Source organism: Mugil cephalus, chromosome 13 (genome assembly GCF_022458985.1).
Source record: "Mugil cephalus isolate CIBA_MC_2020 chromosome 13, CIBA_Mcephalus_1.1, whole genome shotgun sequence".
In the NCBI taxonomy this organism is placed as follows: Eukaryota; Metazoa; Chordata; class Actinopteri; order Mugiliformes; family Mugilidae; genus Mugil; species Mugil cephalus.
The window spans coordinates 17,115,160-17,132,651 of record NC_061782.1 but is presented as its reverse complement, the minus strand read 5'-3'; the positions used below and the strand labels follow the sequence as shown (position 1 = coordinate 17,132,651).

The 17,492-nt window shown below is 40.5% G+C and overlaps 3 protein-coding genes across 4 annotated transcripts in view; 2 read left to right on the top strand and 1 right to left on the bottom strand.

The window, feature by feature from the left end:
- The first annotated feature begins 74 nt into the window (after positions 1-74).
- cog2 (component of oligomeric golgi complex 2) lies at positions 75-8,901 on the top strand. Its single transcript, XM_047602581.1, has 18 exons — positions 75-237; positions 551-712; positions 2,132-2,197; positions 2,275-2,355; positions 2,574-2,677; positions 2,924-3,032; positions 3,253-3,432; positions 3,667-3,788; positions 4,108-4,234; positions 4,342-4,481; positions 5,323-5,384; positions 5,626-5,777; positions 5,909-6,094; positions 6,189-6,261; positions 6,369-6,511; positions 7,645-7,784; positions 7,966-8,149; positions 8,270-8,901. The coding sequence occupies exons 1-18, from the start codon at positions 181-183 to the stop codon at positions 8,366-8,368; spliced, it is 2,187 nt and encodes a 728-aa protein (XP_047458537.1). The 5' UTR covers positions 75-180; the 3' UTR covers positions 8,369-8,901.
- A 468-nt stretch (positions 8,902-9,369) lies between these two features.
- agt (angiotensinogen) lies at positions 9,370-13,430 on the bottom strand. Its single transcript, XM_047602583.1, has 7 exons — positions 13,264-13,430; positions 11,595-12,051; positions 11,102-11,468; positions 10,764-10,888; positions 10,482-10,630; positions 10,142-10,298; positions 9,370-10,048 (listed from the first exon to the last, which is right to left on the bottom strand). Exons 2-7 carry the CDS (start codon positions 12,009-12,011, stop codon positions 9,872-9,874), a joined length of 1,392 nt encoding a protein of 463 aa, XP_047458539.1. The 5' UTR covers positions 12,012-12,051; positions 13,264-13,430; the 3' UTR covers positions 9,370-9,871.
- A 2,299-nt stretch (positions 13,431-15,729) lies between these two features.
- LOC125018921 (proteoglycan 4-like) overlaps positions 15,730-17,492 on the top strand; it is a 51,383-nt gene continuing 49,620 nt past the window's right edge. Inside the window, exon 1 of one of the 2 annotated variants that reach the window (XM_047603360.1) lies at positions 15,730-15,915. In XM_047603360.1, coding sequence (XP_047459316.1) covers positions 15,864-15,915 — 52 coding nt within the window. In that variant the 5' untranslated portion in view covers positions 15,730-15,863. The remainder of the gene's footprint in view (positions 15,916-17,492) is intronic. The other variant, XM_047603363.1, reaches the window with a different exon arrangement.

The window sequence follows — 17,492 nt, the reverse complement described above, 5'->3', positions numbered from 1 at the left end:
ACTGCCTCAAGCCATGGCGCAACACATCCTCTAGAGGGCGCCGCAGTACCACTCTTTACCGTGATTCTTCTTCTTCGGTGGTGCTCTTGCCATGTTTGCGGAAGCTGAGTTGTAACAGCTAACTAAAGGCTTGTCATCTTTTCTGTGAATGTTGTATCTGCCTTTGTTTTGAGGTCCAAAATGAATCTACCAAAGGGGCCGGATTCTCTATGTTTCGACAAGGATGTTTTTATGAAGGTGAGAATCCGTTTAAAAGCTAACATTAGTTAATTTTGCCGTACTTATTAGCTTTGAGCTAGCTAAATGTCGAGAGTCGTTGACGCTCCTTTATCTTGAAACACACGTCTGTAATACATATTTTATCAAGTCAGCACAAGAAAGCGTGTACTATTCAATTCACAGACATACCTAATGTGTGTTAATGGTAGTGTCCAACTGGCAAATGTAACTGGTCACGGCTACAACTTCACGTTCTCTGTCTGCGCCTCCGCTTGATTATGTGTCAGTGTCACTGTGTACATCTCTGACAACCCTCTGTCTCTGTCTGCAGGATGACTTTGACGTTGACCAGTTTGTGGCGGAGTGTCGGAAGCAGGTCCAGCTGGAGGAGATGAGAGAGGACCTGGAGCTCTACTATAAGCTACTGAAAACGGCCATGGTGGAGCTCATCAATAAGGACTATGCAGACTTCGTTAACCTCTCGACCAACCTGGTCAGTTGTTCATGTTTGAACTTAAAAATCACATGCCCAATAAGAGACGTTAGGAAGAAGTGTCCCAGTCCCAGTCAGTGTTGCACATGGTGTAGTGATTGAGCTGTAAGCCATTATAATTAGTAGATATGAGTTTATAAGTCTATGCAGCATGCCCAATATCTTGATAGATCAAAAGAAGATTGATAGAAAATTATTTGGCAACTACACTGCCTGGCCTAAAACAATTGCCACCAAAAGAGAAAGGTCATGCACAATATTTGGTTGGACCGCATTTAGCTTTGATTACAGCAGCATTCACTCTGGCATTATTTTGATAAGCTGCCTCCACAGGCTTGTACAGTAGGCACCAGGCATGATGGGGCATCACTTTTTTTTTCTTTTTTTTTTTTTGATATGTTATATTGATCCCAGAGGGGAAATTCTGTCCTGCTGTTTGACCCATCCATTTGTTCACACACAGTAATGTGTACAGTTGGAGCAGTGGGCTGCAACCCTTCTGATGGGTGTGCCCGGGGAGCATATTGGGGGTTAGGTGCTTGCTCAGGGCACCACAGCCAAGGACAGGACGGGAGTGCCCTGAGCAAGCAGCTAACCCCCAATATGCTCCCCGGGCGCACCCCACGCACTTCATCTGCCTCTCTTCTTACCCTGATGCCCCATCACTCTTGGACAGGGTAAATCTGGACTCATCAGACCACCTGACCTTCTTCCATTCCCAATCTTGATGCTCCCTAACAAACTAAAGCATTTTTCCCAGTTAGCCTCACTGGTTAGTAGTTTTATTAGGGCTACACAGCTGTTTAGTCCTAATCCCTTGAGTTCCCTTCACATTGTACGTACGGGAATGCTCTTACTTGAAGATAATGGTTCCCTACTATCCTTCCAGTTTTTAATAATGCTTTAGGCAGTTCTTAACCCACTTTTAGTAGTTTTTGTTTCAGTCTCCTTAGATGCTTTCTTTACTTGATGCATGCCAGTGATTTGACTCTTCTCAAACAGACTAACATCTTTTCCACGACCATGGGATGTGTCTTCCCGCATGGTTGTTTAAGAAATGAGGAGCTGCTCATTGCATCAGGATGGGTTAAATAACTTGTTGCCAGCTGAAAGATAATCACCCATATAGTAATTATCCAATAGGAGGCTCATACCTCTTTGCTTAGTTAAATCCAGGTGGCGCGTGGTTTTGGCCAGCCAGTGTATTATGATAATCAGTTTGTTATTTTTGTAATTTTAAGCAGATAATTCCAAACCTTTGCTGTGTTGAGTCCTTAAAAGGCAGACACGGATCCCAAAGTAATTACAGGGCAGTAAATAACTGTGTGGAGGTTAAGCAAAGTGATTAAGTGTTCATTTTCTCACTTATAGTGTGAGCAGTCACTGTTCCTAATTTTACAATCTGCTCCCTTCTCTCAGGTGGGGATGGACAAAGCCCTGAATCAGCTTTCTGTGCCTTTAGGACAGTTACGAGAGGAGGTTATGGTATGTGCTCTGAAGAAATATACTGTAAGCTTTAAATTATTTCTGCCACAGCGCGTTTACGATGTAATTTATTGCAGAGCCTGCGGTCCTGTGTGAGCGAAGTGATACAAGCTATAGACAACCAGCTGTCTAAGCAGGAAGACCTGCAGAAAAAAAAGGTTGAGCTCATCTTCTTATCTGATGCTGTACTACGTTTTGTACACATAATAAATATATTTTAAGACCATTTATACGTGATGATTTATCTGTTTTTGAATAAGTTTATAACAATACTAGTTTTCCATTTTTTTATGTAGACAATAGACAACAAGACAAGACAAGCAATATGACAGTCTCCGAAAATTGTAATCTTCTTTTCATTTTCACCCTTCATCAGGTGTGCGTACTGCGGCTGATTCAGGTTGTACGCTCAGTGGAGAAGATTGAGAAAATCCTTCACTCACAAAACTCTAAGGAATCAAGCTCTTTGGAAATCAGCAGGTGGGGAACTGACATTATCATCCAACCGCTGTTTTGTAAGAATATGAGAAAAGCTGAGTTTCAATATTTTACTCAAGTGGTCTGAATATGTGCTGATGTAAAGCATTAAATACACAAATAAAGGTCAGAGTACATTAGAAATACTGATTTGTTTAGCCTGGTCTTTGCTGTGGCATAATGCTTGGGACTCAGCCCTCTTTCTTAATGCCTGTCTGTATGACTTTCTGTCTCTCTGTACATATACAGTCCCTTGTTAGCAGGTCAGATCCTGGAGAGAATTGCTACAGAATTCAACCAGCTGCAGTTCCACGCTGTGCAGAGCAAAGGCATGCCTCTACTGGACAAAGTCAGACCTGTAAGTGTTAATCTATCAGAGAGCTGATAAATCCAGGGACACTCACTTAGTCAACCAGTCAGTCTGACTCGCTGCTCTTCTCGTAATCCATCATAATTATTAGACAAAGATAGCCAGTGTCTGGGCAGTCCCTCTAATAAGTGCTAAATGAGCTTCACTTACAGTGCTCCCATCTCCACTGATGATAGAATATTTGACCCTATTTCATGTCCTCTGCCAGCGTATCGCAGGGATCACCTCAATGCTGCAGCAGTCTCTGGAGGGGCTGCTGATTGAAGGTCTGCAGACGTCAAATGTGGACATGGTGCGTCACTGCCTCAGGACGTACGCCACCATAGACAAGACACGGGACGCTGAAGCCCTGGTGGGACAGGTGCTGGTCAAACCTTACATGGACCAGGTACACATGCTGAATTATGGTCGACGATTTGAGTGAATTTAGGCTTTTTTGTAAGGGTTGGTTAATAAATGAGTTAACATTTGCATAGAAAACCACTCATGACAATACACAGCAATAATGAGTTTGTAATTAATATCAAATTTTTCTATATGAATAAGAATTCTACAGAAGGAGAGAATTTTCTTACATAGTGGACAATATGAATGAACAACCACAAATCTCTTCTCCTTTTAGGTGATAGTCGAGGAAGTGAAGTCCAGTCCAGGCGGTCTGCAGCTGATGTACACTAGACTGTTGGAATTTGTTCCTCACCACTGTAGATTGCTTAGAGAGGTGACTGGAGGAGCCATATCCAGGTATTATTGTTATCACTGAGCCATATTCATTCAAAGAATTTGTGTAGTTCTTTGTTGTGTTTTGAACCCCCTTTGCCTCTATTAGGAAAAACAAATAGTCTGCTTTCATCTGTTGAGCTGTTGTATTCAGCATATTGACCAGGCCTCATGTCCCTCTGATTTTCATGTTTATTTATTTAGCTTAAAAAATGTACATGTATATAACAGGCATCACTTTCTGTCCCAGTGTTTTCAAAGATGTCCATGGGTTGTGCACGAGAGATAAATCAAAGGTGATAGTGCCGGTGTGTTAAGTGTATCATGTTCCCTGTCTTCCCAGTGACAAAGCTGACACGGTGCCAGGTTACGATTTCCTGGTGAACTCCGTGTGGCCAGAGATGATCAAAGCAATAGAGGAAAGGTTGCCGTACCTCTTCAACCCTGGAAACCCTGACATATTCTTTGAGGTACAGCCACATTGACACTGCCTGTAATGTATAGTCGCAGTCACGTAATTACGAATTACACTTTCAACCGCGTTGATTTTCTGTCACGTATTCATCGTCTTTTCTAGCGCTACAGCCTGAGTATGGACTTTGTGCGGAGGTTTGAGCGACAGTGCAGCTCGCAGGCCAGCGTGAAGAGGCTAAGAGTTCACCCATCGTACACCAGTTTCCACAACAAATGGAACCTGCCTGTGTACTTTCAGCTGCGGTAGATATTACCTTTATGCATCTACACTTGACGTAAATCTGACATAAAATTGATTTCAGAATACACAGAACATGTCTCATGGTTCTTTCCAGACTGTGTGTCCCTTACTTACTCATACTTACTCACGCTTACTCTTAGGGAACAGTTTTGCTAATGTTATCCAAGCTTGATATTTATATTTAGAACATAACTCATACATATACACTGTTTTGAGTTACATAAATTTTTGCTTGTCGTGGATAATATGTACAGTTAAATCTATGTTTAATATATATTAAGTCAGTTGTTGCTGAACGTGGAATTCTGTGCAGCTTGTAGTTTGACGAATTGACACGTCCTGCTTAAAGGACAATAGAGACAAGCTTTAATTAAAATAACAGCCTGTCAGCATTTTTAGCAGCTAAAGACAATTTGGCAGATTCTCACAACTTGAGCAAAGCCTAGAAATCTGGAAAATTGCTTGACTCTGAGAATTTGTCACAAAATGATGACAAGAAGCAAAATATAAATTGAAAATGCGTGTCAGCGTATTGCTCAACATATCCCAAAAATGCGATGCTGGACCTTGACCGTGTTTCGCCATTGATCTGTGTGGAAAAAATAGTTTGTCAACATCCTCCCGCCCCTGCTGACATGCTCACATGCAGGTTTCGTTCTCTCACGTCAAGACAAAGATTAGGGCTTCTGTCCTCATTTTGCAATACAAACCTCCACAGTTCTGGGAAGTGGAAAATTTCCACTGTTGTTGATGAGCTCCTATCAGAGCTGATGCAAGAAAGTAGCTGATAACACACTGATTGTTTTGTCCTTCCCCGACTATATGTTTTACCTTGTTTTTCAGATACAAGGAAATAGCAGGATGCCTGGAGAATGCTATAAGTGATGGATTAGAGGCAGCACCAGGTAGAAAGTTACTATCTATCATACACGGATCAGCCACAACATTAAAACCACTGACAAGTCAATAACACTGACCATCTTTTGACAATTCAGCGTTCTGCTGGGAAACGTTTGGCACCCACGAAAATAGCACCGACACAATATTAGGAAGGTGGTCGTAATGTTGTGCCTGATTGATATATGTATGCCAGTGTGTACCCAGAACTTGCAGTAACTATGTGTGTATGTTTCTGTCCATGTCCAGCTGGCAGTGCATACCACCTGCAGGCTTCTGAGGTGTTGTGGTCTTGTTTAGTGCGTTGTTGGTCCGACAAGGTCTATCTGTCGCCTCTTGCCCATCGCTTCTGGAAGCTTACGCTGCAGCTGTACTCACGATATGCCATGTTTCTTGATGAGGTAAACAAGACAAGAACTTATTCTTTAAAATTCCTTTAGAGGAGCAGCAAGCCAGGGGAGCCATATCCAAATGAATAGCCTACTGTGTTTACTTGATCTTGTTCCTCATCATGATCTTGGTGTCCATGCAGGTGCTGACCAAGACTCCGTCGCCCGAGGTGAATAAAGAGCCCACCAGGCCTCTGCCGAGCTCAGCCTCTTCCACGTCCAGTCGAACGTCACTGGACGAGGCTGGCAGTGAAAGCGGGAGCCCTGCCTCGCTGTCCACAAAGCACCTGGTTTACATCGCAGCGGATATCCAAAAGCTGCAGGAGCAGGTGAACACACACCATCTAAATAAATATATATCTGCACTGTTTTAGTTTTCTGTTTTCCTCTATTGTTTCTACCCAACATTTGCCTTTCTTTTAGATCCCAGAGTTGTCAGAGATGGTCAGACAGCGGTTAGAAGACATGGGATTTAAAAACTTTGCTGTTGTGGAAGGTGAGTTTTCGCTTCCTGTTCAGTGTTTCTTTGCCTTCCCTCCGCAACTTTACCACAATAGGTATGGGACTGTATGTACATGTAACAAGTGCTGTCTTCTTTCTCAGATGCTCTGGCAGACTCTAAGGCCTGCCTGTCCAGCAGCATTCCCACTCTGAACACCAGGATGACCCAACACCTGACTGAACGCTCCTGTCGCTTCCTGAAAAGTGCCTCTGAGGTTCCACGACTCTACCGCAGGACTAATAAAGTAAGTGAAGTTGCAAACAGGCATGCAGGTTTTTCTCCTATATTATAATATATTATAAATTATTATAATATTATAAAAACACTTTTTGTCTGATACAGAAGAAAAACTTGAAAGTTGGTGCACAAGAGTGTATGTTTCTGATGGAAACATACAACTTAATTAAAGACTAGAATTTTGACTTGCGCTCACTGACCTGATTAATGACAGCGTGATGATACACGTTAACACAAGAATGAAATTCAGCCAAATGCTGTTCTTTTCTATGGAGTATTATTTTCATTGTTAACTCTAACATTGATAATAGATATCTACTGTTTAATATTTCGCTGTCTCGTTCTTACACTCTTTCAACATTTCTTTGTAGCAACGGCAGAAAAATCCATGCTGATTATTGACGCACTGAAAACTACTAAATAAGGATGTCTCAGTCAAGTTATTCTCCCTTAATGTGCTCCAAGTTATCATAGGTTTCTCCTGGTACCAATTCAGTGGTCATATTACCTTTACAGAGTTATCCAGTGTACGGTTAGTCAAAAAACCATACAGAGCATTTGCTGGTTTTTCCTCACAATTGGATATAGGAAATACTGACTACTAACTGTTTCACTGAATAAACGTTCTGTGATTGGACCTCTTACTGGACCTTGTGCGTGTTGCTGTGAAGTCACTATTGTATCTACATTCCCATTTACAAATGCAGCAGAAATTTATTTTGGTCTTCCACCAGTTGGGGGAAACTAGTTTGAAATGCAAACAGAGCCTCCCTCTACCAGTCCTTTAGACACCTTCATTACAGTATTTGCGTATATCCCAGTATTTTGTAATGTTTAAAAGTAGGTGAGTTTCTCCTTCTGACCAGCGTCAGCCTGAGATGACCATAAACAGGGCGTAAAAAACCTAAACTACTGTGTGCACTTATGCATCCTTGCAGCAAGGTGAGCCACAGGAGGTTAACAACAATTTTAACTGAAGATGCATTTGGCAAAAGCTCTTTTAAGTTCAGCTCTTTAAATCCACAACATGTTGCTTTTTCTTTGATAGTTAAAGAGAGATTCTTACAGAAATGTTAAAAAAAATTAAAACAAATATGAAGTATTTATCTTTGTTTAACATTCTTCTTCCTCCCCATGTAGGATTTGCCAGTGCGTGCATCAGCGTACATGGACAATGCCTTACGTCCTTTACATCAGTTGCTGACTGACTCAAAAGGGCTCGTCACCCCCCAGACAGCACAAGAGTGGCTGCGAGTCGCGCTGTGCGACTGCACGCAGAAGTAAGGTTAAAGTACACCGCAATGTTGCTGTTGAAATATGGTCTGTGCTTGTGATTCATAAAAACGTTTTGCATTTTATACGAATGAAGGAAAGCATTTCTTCTGCATCTCTTTCATAAATGAAGATGTTTCCAGCTGTAGCCCACATAGATTGTGTGCCTCACTTTCTTTTCATGTTCAGGTACTTTGAGACCATCTCTGAGGTGCTGAGCTCAGTGAGAAAGATGGAAGAGAGTTTAAAGCGTTTGAAACAAGCCAGGAAGGGTGCAACCACAACTACCACATCTGGAGCGAATGGTGGACTCACTGATGACGGCAAGATTCGCCTTCAGCTGGCACTGGATGTGGAATATTTGGGGGAACAGGTAGGAGAAACACCAAAAACATACAGTACACAGGCTGTAGATAAGAACTGCAACTGCTACGGACTGCTGTGTTATATTGAAAATGTGTTGCATCACTCTATACTGTTGTGTGCGTCTCAGATCCAGAAGATGGGTCTTCAGCCAAATGACATCTCCATGTTCTCCACCCTGCTGGAGCTTGTGAAAGAGGCCCGGGAGCTCGCTGAACAGAACCAGTAGCAAGTTGACTCCACAGCGACTGAAACCCTTTAACATGCTGCACTCACCTTCCCGGAGACTTGTGTGGGAGATGAAAACAATTTGTTCCAGTGGTGTTCTGGTAACAGTTTGTGATGACCAGACTGTGAAGAATGTAGCAAAAAATCTCAACTGCAGATTCGGAGGCACGAATCTGACTGAGCAAAAAAAAAACTACTACTGGATCGGTGTTGGTTCTGCTCTAAGTGCTATGGATCAAAGGAACCGCAGGGTACTACTGTATGTTCATGAAATGCACTGATGTATACAATCTTGTATACAATCAGAGCAGATCGTACAGTGTGTTGGGCCAGAATGTTGCGTAACAATAGACTTAAATCTAGGTTGCAAAGGGAGAATGTCAATCTGTAAAATATTTATCTGATTTCTGCTTCATGGTGACGGATTAATACGTCTGTGAATGTGTTGTACACGTTCTAATCATAGCTGTATAGTATAATATAATATGTTTAACATAATTAACTTGGGAATAAAATGAAGAACTTTGGATACAATTTCAAGGAGCGTCTAGTTGTGTAAAATTCACATGCGATTTCACTCAAAGGAACTTGTGACTCAGTACACGTTATTCAGTGATCTGTACTGAATATCCCTATATTTCTAAAATACTGAACTATTCAGTACGGAATAAGCCACTTAGATGAGTTGTGAAACGTCTTAAAGGAAAAAACAAAAGATGCATCTTCTCATACATGTTTCCATATTCCACATTAACTCATTTCCATTTATATTCTGTACATACAGTATAGTAGTTATGAGTAAAGCATAATATTTTCTAGGATGCATCATAGAATCTCAGACAGTGTTCTTACCCCCAACATACAGGATATTTTTTATGTGAAATCTGTTAATTGCTTACTTCAGTGGCAAAAACATCTGTGATGATATAGGTTTCTGTCCTGACCTGCGATTATCAATTGAATCTAATTAATGTGGCTGATGAAAAAGTGTCCCATTTTAGCTTTATTTGCAAACAAAAGTTTTATTTCAGCAATCACAAATCATAACAAAACAAAAATAGACTCTTAGTTACAATATACAACGCGTTAAGTCATTCAGGATCACAGACAATTGTGGTTACTGTACCTACTCTATGGAAAAATACTGTACAGAACTCTGCTGTAATATGTTTTTAGGATTCTAACAGGTTGCTTGAAAGAAGCTTAAAGTAACATGTTTTCATAAATACTGACACAGGGACCCTCCATGACTCCTGAGTTTCTGATAATTTTGATACTGTTGCTGATGCTGGCAGAGCCATCTTCATCAAAGTTCATTTCTCTTGTACAATATGTGACCATTATTTTAGATGAATAACTAGGCCTTGCTCTTAATAACATGCCTCCCGAATGACCAATTTCATCCCCTGCAGATATATAAGCTGTGCCGATAAAGCACGTTGTAGAGAAATGTGGCTGGCATGTTGAACATTCTTCATATCAGAGGTTTTCTGATAATTTATCTTTAGAGTGTAGGGTTGGTAATCTTGCCCAGCATGAGGATGGAGTTGGAATCTCCCTCTATAACAGAAAAGAAGAAAGGCCTGTTGATGGACAGTTTCAGGGGGACGCCTTCTTCCTGTGTCTTGTCCTGAGGTTCTGCCCCTTCTTCTGACATTTCAAACAGCACCTTGTTAATGGCCTGAGAGGAGACAGAGAAATCTGTTAATGATGTTTACAAAACCAGTGAGGGTTTTTTTTTAATTGAGAAAAACCGACCACTCATCCTGTATACCTTATTTACGGTGAATGGTTTGGTGTTGCTGAGTCGGCTGAACTCAGCTTGGGAGCCCAACAGTTTCTCCTCAATTTCTGGATTCATGTTGGTCAAGACGTCGCGGAGATCATTGTCAGAGGACATGGAGAACTTTGGGAGTGACAGCTCCAACAAACTGGAAGGGGACAGGTTTTTAATTTTAGTTTGTGAACTGAAATGGGATTCCACATTTTACCCTAAAACTCCAAAGCCTTTTTTGCTGTACACTGATTTAACTACAGTCACAAAAAAAAAAGCACAAAATCTTAAAAGATAAAACAGGATCTGGTAACAGTCTCTTTAAAAAGGAAATTCTCACCCTTCCTGGAGGCTTTCGTACCAGCCAGACATGACATCGGTGCGCAGCTTTGACTCTATGTCACTGAGGCTGGCCCCTTCATGAGGCAGGGCCAGCAGCATGTAGGACCTTTTGCTCAGAGACAGCTTCACGACGGTGCACCTTCGCACCTTCAAGATGTCAAAAGAGCAATATTATGAGTCAGCTCGGAAACAAAATTCACAAACATGCTTCACATGATCATGCAAATGTGTTCTCTGTTCCTCATCGGCATAATGACACATCTATTGGACCAAGATTTACCTTGTCGTTCAAGTAGTGGTACTGGCCCGTGTGGGTCATCAGTGGAACCATTACAGTGGTTGTTTCGTCCACACGGAACTCCTGCATGGAGGTCTTTTCTGGTTGGAAGGCTGTCCTCCAGTTGCCTAAACGGACACAACCAGGACAGAGTCAGGAAATGCAGGGCAGAGTGTTGTTTTTTAACACTAGTATTTATAGATTTTCAATTTGTCTCGATTATCATCTAGGTCAGTGTAGGGTTAGGGCTTACTAAGTACACAAAGTTGATAACAATGGACTGGACTTGAATGGTTAGTTTCTGCTCGCATTGTTAACCTAAAATACAAACTCAGACAGACCTTGGAAGTTGAAGGAGGTGATGAACAGAAGGTCACTGCTGGAATTCAGATCTTTGATGATGTTCTTGACTTTCCCATCTGAAGTTTTATCCACGAAGGTGTTCACCAACTGCTCTGCCTCCTGAGGTTTGGAGAAGTCCACGCTACGGATGAACGACGTGTCTGAGAAGTCCTGTGTGCCTTGAATGAAGTCCTCAGATAGCTGAGCGTCCTGGCGAGTGAATGCCCACACCTGTGTAGTGATTTCGTCTTTGGGTCCGTCGTCCACCAGAGAGTTGATGCTCTGCAGGGTCTTGAGGACCTTGTGTCCGTCCACCAAGGACACACAATCCTCTGGGTCAGTCCCACTACTCAGACCCAGTAGAATCTGTTCGGAAAGAAGTGAAAAGACACAAAAACTACAAGTCAAGATCAAACAAATCAGATGCATGCTTTGGCACTAGCTTAAAACACATTTTAAACAGTTCAGTGAGAGAAAATTAAAATTAAAGACCTGGAATGAGCTTGCTGTCTTCTTGGAGGCTCCCAGGTAGAAAGTGACAAGGGATCCATAGGTGTTGACAGGAGAGAGGAGGGTGTTGGTGCTTTGCTGCTTGCTGCTTAGAGCCTGGTACATCCTAAGGCCCAAAGAGTTCAACAGCTCTGCCAGGACCGCTGTCCTCTCTGTGATGTTCTGCCTCTGCGAATCCAGTTTTGATAGGTCCCTGTTGTCTGGTGTCACAACTTCGATATCAAGGGGGGACACAGGAAGTGTCTCCAGAGGCTTAACTGTCTGGGTCTGTAGGGTCTCACAGCTGACATTCTCCGCAGCGAAAAGATGGAAGGGGTGAACGTAGACCCGGTTGGCTTGACTTCGTGAGAGGCAGCAGTATAGCAGGAGGACTAGAAGAGGTAACCGGAGTCCCTGCATTTTATCGTTGGTCGGTAATTACCTTAAAAATTGCTTCTTTCTGGTTGGGAGGGAGACAGATAATTTGAAGATTAATCAGCCTCAGTATATCAGCCTCTGAACCTGCTCCGTTGTCCTGAGGGTCTCTGAGTTTAGAGTCGTCTACGACAGCTGTATTAGTGTGGCTTTCATCACAAATCTGGCTGAATCTGGTTTTTGGTCTCAGTCCTGTCAGGATTGGCTGCCAGGAACACTGGGCATAGAGCGCCATGTCACTGACTGATTGATTGCTCTTTGTGTGTTTTCTCAGTGAATGAGAGCAGGCATTACCCTCTGCAACAGAGGTCGCATAGATAATGAAGACGTGTGTGTGTGTGTGTGTGTGTGTGTGTGTGTGTGTGTGTACGGGTATTTTTATGTGGCTGCTCACTGACTTAAATAAAATGGATGTTTAATTTGCATACTGTCCTACTCAGATCTGGTTTAAGCAGTCCTCAGACTGGGAGTATAAACTGATTTATATGCTAAATTTTTCAAGAACATGATAAAAAATGGTGTATTCATGTCGCACATATAAACTGCAGTTAAATTTGGTGTGGTTAAATTTATAATTGAAAAGAAACTATACATACAGGTCTATTACTGACAGAAGGTATTATTAAGAAGCATTTTCATAGCTATCTGCTATTTCGCTACAGATGGTTATCTAAGCAGGAAACGCAATATTATTGAAAAACTTGCAAATCTAATACAGATGTCAGGGAAGGAGAATAACTTTAAGTAGAAATAGGACTTGGCTTGAACATGCAGAAATGTGGACTGATGGACTCTTGGAGTAGATGAGCAAACACTAGTTTTCTCCACCTGTTTGGACATGTACCACAGGACATGGCCTTGGTCCCTGATCAATAACCAGTGCTCTCATAGTTCTTAAACACAACCAACAAGTCTGCGCAACTGTACAATCTATGACAAACGTAAACAATAAATAAAGAAATTCGAGTACTCCACATGTAGAAGCTTTGCATTAATTAACTGTATCATTTAAGTAGACAAACCTCAAACTTCAAAAGTAATTAAATTTAGATAAAAAAAAAAAAGTCAAGGCTTTTGTTAGTACCTATTTTAGGCATTCGTAACACTTACTTTTTGGGATTTGGAGAATGTAAGCAATTAGTATTCGTCATTTCAAGACATTTGTAAGTATATGACAATGAACTGTCCAGCATAGTCAAAGGGAAGTTGCTCAGATAAAGGCCAAACTTTCTCTTACCGGGTGTGTCTGCTGCTGCTGCGACTGCTGCTGCTTTGGAGTGAGGCGCTGTTTGAGGTCCGGACTCCTCTGCTCCCTTACTTTAACCCAACAAGCCCTAGTCATCCCTGGTTACTGATTAACCAAAGAAGCACCGAGTGAGGGGCTCTACTGCCATGACTCACAGCCCGCTTTGTACTGACAAGCTCTGGCTTCAGATAAATAGGTCTGACAGAGAGCGGAAAGAGACCACAATGTCCAAATGAAGGGTGACGCAAGTGCATCCTGGAAGGGGTGAAAAGGAGAGCTCAGTTTCCACAAAAGAGAAGTAGGAAGCAGGGGGATACAGAGGCTTGTTTGCGTTCAGTGTTGTTTTCACTGTGACTCACTCAAATATCACCATGTCATGGTGTGATGTTTATTTGTGAAAAGAGGATTTTGCTTTCGAAAATTTACACATTTTGCTCAACCCAGGGGTCAAACAACTGTTATATGAACAAATGTCAAATCATCAAAGTAGATTCATTTCAATCTATGCAAGATTAAAAACCAAAGAGAGAAAGTGTCTAATAATGAGATTTCCTTTCATTATTCTGCTACTGTTATTCTTTATTAATTCACTTTCCCATTTTCTCTGATATAGAGCAATATAAACCAATCAGCTCATTATATTATTAACATTATTCATTTTACTTTTAATAGAAATTTTCACTACTCTCCAAAGGCGTCTAATCAAATCCATTTTTATATTCCATCTCATCTTATGAATAGGGTCAGAAGTACAAACAACCAAATGTATTGGGAGGAGCAAACACTTGACATGTTGATCTTAATAAAGCAATGTACTGTAGTCCAATAGTCCATCTGTGCATGCAATGAGGAAAACCCTGCTGTCACACCTGTTTCAACAGGGCAGGCTACACTGGATTTTCTCACTGTTTTATAGTCCTGACTTTATCTTTAACAACTGTGTAACAACTGATACCTGTTTTTGTCCTGCTAGCCTACTATTATTTATGTATTACAGCTACACTTATCCATCTTCTCTGGTCTCCTAAGATGACTATCTTAACATCAGTACACATATGGAATTTGCATGACAGCATGCTCGCATACAATTTAGGCACTGGTGCTGCACATCATCATCATCATCATCATCATCATCATCACTGTCATCATGTGAATCATCTCTGATGATGTGGCCCAGGGTCTCTTTAATATACTATATACTAGATGACAGTCACACTATTAATCATTATTGTTAATTAAGCATTATACAACAAGTAGTTCCAACCAAGCAATCTGATTGGCCAATAAGACATTTAGAACGTTCCTTAAATCAGCATTACAGCACAACTGACTCATCACTAAAAATATTGCTCCGCCAAGTCTGTGGCAACGTTGTATCCATCTTCATGGCAACAATGTAACTGTCAGAGCTGGAGCAGGAAACGGCTTAAAAATACGCTACAAAACGGATAGGTCTGTTGTTCATTTCGATTTATTTGGTGGTCTCGATTTCGATGAATACGCTTTATTACAAAATAAAGCGTATAATTAAATATATATTCATGTTGATGGACTTTTTTGCTCTCAAATACTTAAGTTTTTTTTGCAAATGTGCTTCCCGTTTCCATGGAAATAAATGGGGTCTGACTAATAACTGGAACGCAACCAGTCGCGTTTCTAGACTCCTATGTGTAATGGAACCTAGTTCACCACTACAGCATCCGAAATAGGCGCAAATCTTTCTTTTTTTTTTTTTTTTTTTGGTTATTTTCATCCTCCTCCAACCATTCATCGAAACTGAAATGACACTTTGTATCACGTAATGTAACGTTAAATAATCCGCTCAGCCGCTTCTTGTGAAAAACTTAAAAAAAAAATCAACAACAACATTGACATATTAATAATTGACCTAATATTTAATTTTTTGTAAGTGACCATGGTATAAGCGGGTTAATGCCCTTCGAGGTGTCCATTATCTGAAATTAATGGACTTCGCGGAAGCAACCGTCTTCCGCGCCTCCGAGTCATTTTGGATGATGGATACCTCGTCGGGCACGAACCCTTATGAAACTGACAGTCAGTTCAAACCACTGCACATTTGTGCTCACAATGGGCATTATTCATTGAGACATCAGCAAATATGATACATGAATTTGTTTTAAAGAATAAGCCCACAGCTTATCATGTTATCATGTTATTACGTCAAGTTATTTAGTGTAGTTTAGTGCTGTTTTATTTTATGTTTTCCCAGGCTTTTACCAAAACCAAGTCTACTAGTTTCCTCCAGGCTATTAGAAAATATTCCCACTATCAAATCCAGCCGTGTGCAACTGTGTATGTGTTATTTGTTCATCTCTCATAAGTTTGTCAAGTACTCAAGAACAACACCTTAAAAATACATAATGAAACCGGAGGTGGAAAGACTTTGCATGTCTTTTATGATAGTTAACCAAGTGTTCGTTTTCTCATGCACCCTGTGTAATCTGTCAATTTGGCATTCTGTGACATCAGTGCCTTTATGGGTGCTATAACAACATCTCCATGTTGGCTACTGACTATATAAGCTGCCATGTTCAGCACCTACAGCAGGTTGGTAGGTGAACGAATTCACCATGTGGGCTCTCTTGTTTCTTTGCAGTGTGCTCATCACACATGGGCCTCAAGGTACTGTACACTATCTTCTGATGTGATGTGAAGTATCATTTTAATGTTTAGTCCTTATGTTAACATTTCTGTCTTCTTACCTGTTTGTCCCATCATCCTTCAGGTGCTGTTTCATATAACAAAGGTACAAACATAACTAATTAATACTATGTCCTATTGGTTGCCTAAGCAGTAGCTATCTGTAGAAAATGTGTTGCTTTCAGTTCATTTTTCTAAAGAGTTTGAGACTAAATGGATCCAATAACTAAGAATATGAAAATATAATACAATACATACAGTATATCTCTACGTTCTTCCAGATAACTTGTAGGTAGAGGTTAGAAATAACTTTTGTCTGACAGTTTTCCTCCTCTAAAAGTATCGGTACATCTGAGAAATTAAGAAACTTTTTAATTGTCTGATGTCATTAATTATTTCTGTGTTAATTCTGTTTTTCTTTCTTTTTGAAAATTTACACATCCACAAGTATTAAAGTTTGCTTGACAAATAATTTAAGCAATGGTTTTCAAAACATCGCTTTCCATTACATTATCCTCTTGTGTTTCCAACCATGTATGACTCTCTGAATAGTTACCAAGTCTATGACAAAAATAACAATTTAATAATAAAAATAAGTGTGACGAGCAGAGCAGGAGTAAAATCTGACAGTTATCCTGATTTTTCTTTTTTAACTTTCTTTTAACATCTACATTTATGTAAATGTTTGTTTTCCCAATGATTTAAAAACAAAAATGATAATCATAAATTAGTTACTGTAACAAAGTCAGTTTAAAACAGAAGTAAAGCTGAGTCCAATTCACCACTGTGATCCTGATTTTTCTTTCAGTTGCCCCAGAAGCAAGAAGAACAAGAGGTATTAAAATGTTTCTTTTATGAAGTCTATTTAAGCAAAACTGATTGAAAGAAATTAGTTCTGCAAGAAAGTTGGTGTTAAAAAGTAAAGATAAGCCCTCAGGTCTTTACCACTGTGATCATGATTTTTCTTTCAGTTGACCCAAAAGCAACAACAAGTACAGGTATTTCAATATTTGTTTAACCAAGCATTTAAAGCAACAACTCTACTGAATTCATCTTTTCTTACTGAGGATCTTCAATAGTCTGGTGAGACATTATCCTCCTGTGTTTTCCAGCGTCTTCATGTCGTAACAACTGTTTTGGTTTCACTGGAAGCTGCCACTGCGATCAAGATTGTCAACAATATGGCGACTGTTGCCCTGACTATAACTGTAAGTGAAACAAATGAACAGTATCAGTGGACTCTGCAGTCATTTCTTGTAGGAACAATCAGTTTGTCAAATTCCACTGTGATGCTGTGCAGAGTATGACTCAGGACAAAGTCAGATTTAGTTTGAAACTAAAAGTCATTGTTTAATCATTTATTATGTAGTGTGGAATGACCATTTTAATCTTGTCTTTCTATCAAATAGATTACTGCTCACCAACCACAGGTATGTAAATGTTTGTTTGTTTATTAAGTTAGTTATTGCACCAAGTCAGTATAAAAGTAATAAAGCTCAGCCCTCAGACCTTTAACACTGTGATGAGAAGAGGAGTAAAGGAGTAAAAACTGACAGATT

What these genes read in the sequence shown, in the direction of transcription:
- cog2 (XM_047602581.1), top strand. Translation starts at nt 181, where the DNA reads ATGAATCTACCAAAGGGGCCGGATTCTCTATGTTTCGACAAGGATGTT. An exon ending in AGTTACGAGAGGAGGTTATG is followed by an intron (nt 2,198 to 2,274) that starts GTATGTGCTCTG and finishes AATTTATTGCAG; the next exon opens with AGCCTGCGGTCCTGTGTGAG. An exon ending in TACTGGACAAAGTCAGACCT is followed by an intron (nt 3,033 to 3,252) that starts GTAAGTGTTAAT and finishes GTCCTCTGCCAG; the next exon opens with CGTATCGCAGGGATCACCTC.
- agt (XM_047602583.1), bottom strand. Translation starts at nt 12,011, where the DNA reads ATGCAGGGACTCCGGTTACCTCTTCTAGTCCTCCTGCTATACTGCTGC. An exon ending in CACCTCCTTCAACTTCCAAG is followed by an intron (nt 10,889 to 11,101) that starts GTCTGTCTGAGT and finishes GTGTCCGTTTAG; the next exon opens with GCAACTGGAGGACAGCCTTC. An exon ending in AACCATTCACCGTAAATAAG is followed by an intron (nt 10,049 to 10,141) that starts GTATACAGGATG and finishes GTCTCCTCTCAG; the next exon opens with GCCATTAACAAGGTGCTGTT.